The sequence below is a fragment of the Octopus bimaculoides genome, chromosome 17 (genome assembly GCF_001194135.2).
Source record: "Octopus bimaculoides isolate UCB-OBI-ISO-001 chromosome 17, ASM119413v2, whole genome shotgun sequence".
NCBI lineage: Eukaryota > Metazoa > Mollusca > Cephalopoda > Octopoda > Octopodidae > Octopus > Octopus bimaculoides.
Window position 1 is genome coordinate 6,327,640 of NC_068997.1, and position 6,971 is coordinate 6,334,610.

The 6,971-nt window shown below is 36.3% G+C and overlaps 1 protein-coding gene across 1 annotated transcript in view; it reads right to left on the reverse strand.

Annotated features, from left to right (window-relative positions):
• Positions 1–6,971, reverse strand: part of LOC106877392 (uncharacterized) — a 115,521-nt gene that overhangs the window by 38,258 nt on the left and 70,292 nt on the right. The window contains exon 3 of the mRNA XM_052974117.1: positions 1,807–1,836. Coding sequence (XP_052830077.1) covers positions 1,807–1,836 — 30 coding nt within the window. The remainder of the gene's footprint in view (positions 1–1,806; positions 1,837–6,971) is intronic.

Sequence of the window (6,971 nt, forward strand, 5' to 3'; positions counted from 1 at the left end):
TATATATATATATATATATCAACTGATGCATTTTGCAAGAAAGACTATGCTAAAACAGCCATACTCTCTTCCTTCAGGGGAATCACACACAGCGTCTAATAATATCAGGGACTTAGGAATAATTGTTGACAACAATCTCAGCTGGAGAGCCCACATCAACAATAAGGTTGCTATAGCTCGTAGGATGAACTCCTGAATCCCAAGAACCTTCCGGTGCCGAGAACAGGGTGTCATCTCCTTCTTTGCATGGCCACACCTCGAATACTGCTGCCTAGAGAGAATAAAAAAGCGTGTGGATTTAGCGATGAAGCACGGTGACTGTTTGGGAAAAAATGGTTTGACAGGAGAGATAGAAAGAAGAGATAATAAAGTATTGGTGATCCCAAAACGAAGATACGCATGAAAATGTTTAAGTGTGTGTGTGTATGGACGATGGTGTGTTTGTGTGCAGATAGTGGTGTGTGGTATGGGTGCTGGGAAGTGGTCAGTGCTAGTGTGTTTAGATTGGTGTGAGGTGGTGTGATGTGGTGTGTAGGTGTTGTGATATATGTGGCGTTCGATCATATAATAATATAAATAATATATAAATATATGCATATTAGCGGTTGTAGTAACCGAATAAGGGATAAAAATATCCGTATTTACTATCGGTATCAGTTACCTGTACTATCGCAGTTACCTGTGCTATAGGGGTCCAAACAAATTGGACCCCTATCCGTAGATTATTTTTTAATATAAAACATGACATAACATTTCTTACAGCTGTTTCCGCTTCCAATACCAATCGGGGTTTACGAAAGAATTTCGAAATTAATATTCGTAATCTTCATAGGAGATTTGATCTAGTTCGTAGAGCTTCATCAGAGTGAATACAAATGCGTAAAATTAAATAAACGAAGGGAAGAGGGAATAGGAAAGAACAGGCGCTAGAGAAGAGGCCAGAAGGTTCAATATATCAAAATCATACCATCTCCCAGCGTGGAGCTTTGAAGTCGGTAGATAGCTAAAAGTAAGGTGATATATCCAAACGCCAAAGGATTTTTATCTGATGCTCCACCGATTCTGCTTTCCACTCACCATTTTCATTCACAACTAATCATTCCGGAAAAGCATATTATTCTGGAGGCTAAATCTGCGAGTTTTTGGCGCAATGATTTTTGTTTTTGTTGGCGAAATGATGAAACACACATGAAATACAGTTCATTTCTGTCTGCTAAGATCAGAAGAAGAATTAAAATATTTATTACATATCTATTTCTGGTGACTGCTGGGAATACGAATGCTTTAAAATAGACTTCGTACAAAATACTGAGTTACAAAACAAAAATAGAAATCATTCGTTGCTCAGAAGTTACACAAAGCTTCATAAAACATCAGAATACAATTAGGGAAAATGAAAAAAAAAAAAAAATTTACAGTAAAAAAATCGGTTGCAAATCGACCGCAATAATAATATTTCTTTAAATACGTTGAATGGTTCTTATAAAGGTGTTTGATACAGAACGAAAAGTAAAGTTTGAAGGTCATCGATTCTTCACATTACATGCAGGGAAAGGAAACATCGCTTATGTAGTGTATAAAAAAAAACAACTTGGTGTTGGAAACAATACAGAGCATACGACACTACACATAAGACTATAGCAAGATTTACTAAAAAAAAATACTATCTCTACGTTTATATTTGTGAATTGATAATATTAATGTGAGTAAAAAGTTAAAACAAAAATATAATGAAAGAAAAAAAATGATTGAAATACGACGAGAGAATATGACAACAACTCACACAAGTTGTAAATAAACACTTACCTGACGTCCAACAAGATTGAGAACGTTATCCTTGAAAGAGAATTGGATTAATGATATTACATACTGGTGTATGTCTATATACATAAATACATACATACACACACACACACACACACATATATATATATATATATATAAGATTCACCAGGAAGCAATAAATTACAGAACTCTATACGTAAATGCAGAGAATTCTTTAATACGTTATAAATGAAAGCTTTGTGATTCCAGAACTCCGACTTACACGTTTCTAACCTTTCAGCCTGAAATATATTCAAACAACAAGTTGTTGAAGAGAAAACAGACTCCAGTCACCAGTTGAATGATCGGAAGTATGAGACTCGGAGTTCTGCAATTACGATCTTTTCAGTTAGCATATATACACATATTCATACATATATAATATATACATATATTCATTTATAATATATACATATATTCAGTTATAATATATACATATATCCATACACAAATAGACGGACAGACAGATAGATAGATAGATAGATAGATAGATAGATAGATAGATAGATAGATAGATAGATAGATAGGATAAGGGATGATAGAGAGATAAAACAGGTTAACGAAAATTGAAATACTTGTACTGTATTTTTCTCTACTTGTATAATACAGAGAATTTTTACAAAAATAACATGAAGTAACATTATGAGAAAGACAGGGATAGAGAGATGGTATACGGAGAAAGAGATAGAGGAAGTGGGGAGACAGAGAAGTCTGGTAACTTTATGGAAGTAGTTTATCAGTAATATACCATCCCATTCCTTGTCTCTTTTCAACTGAGATTTTTATTCTGGAAAACTGACAGGTAAGTAGAAATCCTTACAATGATTCATTGAAGTATTCAACAGCCTTTATTGGTAAAATAACTGAAAATCGTGAATTTGGATTCGTTTGAGCCATGTTCTGGACAATAATATTTCTTCATATTCCTTCTCGACCTCTTCTAACTACAGGTCGGTATCTCGTAAAACATTGAGGTGTGCTCTGCTAGACTATGAAAACATTCCAGAGGCATTAGCTGTCTCAACTAAAGTTTCATAGGATCTCGTTAAATTCTAATTAATGCTTGACAATAGAGTTGACACCTGTCCTGAGAAGTTTAGGAATAGAATAACAAACCACTATTTAAAACCAATTTACTTACATTCTATCCTAAAGTGTATTTTATAAGTGAAACTGTTTAGCTTCCCGTTCGGTATGTTTCCGGCTCTACAAAAACAGAGCTGTGAAACAATTATCATAAAAAAAGTTATTTCGGACAACTATAATTTATTAAAACATTTTGTTGTACTATTATATAGTGTTGGCTGAACATAAAGTATATTACTGATACTCAAATAACTTTCAAAGGAGACGCCGAGGTATTTTTGATCTCAGAAAAGTGTAAGCGAACTTTTAACGGCGTGAAGTACCGATATGGTCATCTGCTCTTCAACAATAATTTTGTTAGTGATGAGGACATGAACTAAAATATCTGAATGACATTAATGTTAAATACCAGTGTCAGGTATGTTTTCAAAATGATCGTTCTGTTTAGCCTAATTACGTTGCAATAGATATGTTGAAATAAGGTAGAATACAACATGCAATACGTACATACACACACACACACACTCTCTCTCTCACTCACTCACTCGCGCGCGTATAGATAAATAGATAGATAGATAGATAGATAGATAGATAGATAGATATATAGATAGATAGATAGATAGATAGATAGATAGATAGATAGATAGATAGACAGATAGATAGATAGATAGATAGATAGATAGATAGATAGATAGATAGATAGATAGATCAGCTTGCTCCCGTTCTTCCCGTAACAATTACACTCACCCCCACCCCCCAATCACTACCAGATAAGACAAACAGCTCGCGTGAATAGCCGTTTGCCGTAAGATTTTGTCCTGAGGCAACAGCCCAAACTAAAATTAAATAACAACCCTAGTAATAAGCAACATTATCATTGTCACCCTATATAAGAACAAAAGGGACGAAAGCGACTTTAATAACTACCGAGGTATTATTCTGTAAAGCATCGTTGGGAAGGTCTTTGCTCGGTGATCCTAAACAGAATACAGAAATTCGCTGAGAGGGTATAGCCCGAATTTCAGTACGGTTTCAGATCAGAACGCTCCACCACCAACATGATCTCTCTTCGACAGCTACTGAAGCGCCGAGAGCAAAGGCAACTTTTTATCACCTTCATCTACCTCGCAAAGGCTTTTGACTTAGTCAGTAGAGACGGCTTATTCAAAATCCTTGCCAAGATTGGCTGTCCTCCAAGACTCCTCAAGATTATCCAATCATTTCACGCGGAAAAGTGTCGTTCAACTTGATGGCTCTTTTTCCGGAAGCATTTAACGTACGTAGCGGCATGAAGAAGGGCTGTGTGCTTTCCCCCACTCTGTTTGGCATCTTCTTTGCAGTCATGCTGAAACATGCATTTTGGACATCAACTAATGGTGTTTACCTTCAAACCAAATCAGACGATAAATTGTTTAGTCCGTCGAGGCTGAAAGCAAAACACAGGGTGCGTCAGGTATTTGTCAGAGAAAGGCTATTCGTGGACGACGCAGCACTGACAGCGCACTCTGAAGAGCAAAGGCAGCACTTCGTGGACAAATTTTCAAAGGCCTGTCAGGAACTCAGCCTGACTATCGGTCTGAAGAAGACCCAAAGTCTCAAGTACTCACCACCCACCATCACCAACTACAACCTGGAGGTAGTCCATCAATTCACCTATCTCAACTCTACCATCGCTGATTACCTCTCGCTGGATCCTGAGATCAGCAGGCGAAACGGACAAGCATCTCCCACATTTGCCAGGCTCACAAAGAGGGTCTGGGAAAACAAAAAAAAACTGGCTGCAAACACCGAGATTACTGTCTACAAGGCGTGCGTCCTTAGTACGCTACTTTACGGCAGTGAGATGTGGAGCCTCTACTCCAGACAGGAGCGGCGTCTCAATCTCTTTCACCCGCGTAATTTGAGACGCATCTTGGATGTCAAGTGGACCGACCACATCCCCAACACCGAAGTCCTCAACTGAGCCGAGGTACCCAGCATACTCACCCTGCTCCAGCAGCATTGTTTGCGCTGGCTCCGTCATGTACATCGCATGCTGGACGGAAGGATTGGAAAAGACTTCTTGTATGGGGAATTTACCACAAGCACAAGAGCACGAGGACGACCTCATCTTCGTTTCAAGGACGACTGCAAGAGGCATACGAAGCCGCTTCATCTAGACGTCCTAAGATAGGAGGAGGTTAAAAACGATCACCCACACTGGAAACAAATACTGCAAAAGGGGATGAAACGAGCGGAAGCAAAACAGGAACTCGCCACCAAAGAAAAGCGCACTCAGCGGAAGGAAAAACAAATGGCGCGGCAGAGAGCTCCTTCAAATACAGTTGGTGTATGCGTGACTACCACTCCCGTATGGACTTCTGCAGCTACAGCAGACGCTGCACCACCAGTAGCTGATACGATTTCTTCGGGCGCAGATCCATGGCCTCTCGAGACCGACGGATGCCTACTATATATATATATATATATATATATATATATATGTGTGTGTGTGTGTGTGTGTGTGTGTGTGTGTGTGTGTGTGTGTGTGTGTGTGTGTGAACTGAATATATGTATATATAATTCATCGATATTGTATTGTTTAATAACAACAGAAAGTGGAAGACAGGTTATTTATCAACTTGCTTCTACTGATTTGACAAACTTTATTGATAAGGAGAGTGTTGCAAAAAGAGAAGGCAGGTTGCCCAATGTTTTCTGCTAACGAACAGAGCTGGAACTAAGTATTCGTAGTAACAATAGTTGTTTATCTGTAATTATATTTGTAACTCAACGTAGACAATACCTTCTCTTGGTCATTAAATATTTAATCAATGAAATCAAGGAAACGAGATGAAAAGAGTGTGTAATATATCATTAGGTTCGATAATGTGTACATGGGTCGATTTACTTGAATGTAAACTGGAGAAAGAGAATACAAGAATATTGTAAACTTAAGAGGAAAGTGTGTATTAATTATAACAACTTCGACGGGGTCTTTAATTATTTTATTGTAATATGATAATGAAAAGCATTCTTACAATCTTGGTAGCTACCAGTCTCATTCCTATCTTAGTTTTTGAAAGTTATTTTTATTTTTTCCATAATTTTAGAAATCGAAGAATTGATAACAGAACGCTACAAATAGATTGTAGTGTTAGTGTCCTTCCAAAAAGAAAAGAAAAACGTAAATAAATTAAATTTGAATTTTTCTTTTTGTTTCTCAATTGTTTGTTTTCCAGTCAATGAGACACAAAATCTTAACTTAAAACCCTCCAAAAAATAAAATGACTCTTCCGAGAATATAATAATTATTATTCTGTCTCTAATTTTACAGAGCGTGTCTATTATTCTAATTGCTTAGTGTTCAATAGTAGCAATGAGAGAATCAGAAAGATGTTTTATAAAAATAGCTCACGCTACAAATGTTTATGTTTTAACAATTAAATCTAAATTGCTTGCCAATAATCCAGCACTTAGATGTAAAAAGAGCTACAAATCATTACAAATTATTTAGCAGAAGTTTCTAAAAAGAAAAACTTATAGATACTTACGGAATCATTCTTATTTCTTCGGTTTTAAAAACACACAATATTTTGAAAATGTAAACCATAAAAGCTCAATACATACAAATAGACAGGAATTAAGAAACGATAACCAAGATAAAAGTTGTGGGTTAAAGTTATTAATTTACAACTTCTACTAATAAATCGAATGTTTTCCATGAATAAAGACTCTGTCTTTCAGGCAAGAAGACTTGAGTGTCGCAATTTTTATTTCTTTTCCAAACACACAGTTAAATAGACATGAAATGTCTTCATTGACGGACACTAATTTCTACCCATCTTTCATCATGCCAATTATCTCGAAGTGTTGTGCATGTCATAAGTCATAAAGCACTGAATTAAATGTCGTGAATTACTTGTTATCTTTCTACATTTTGCATTCAAATCCCATCAAATCTCTTGTCTCAATCCTGCTTCACTTTAATAATACCATCGGTTGTCTCAACGTTTGTGCTAATATGGAAAAGTATTTCTAATTAGATATGCTTAAAGTAAATATATATATATATATACATA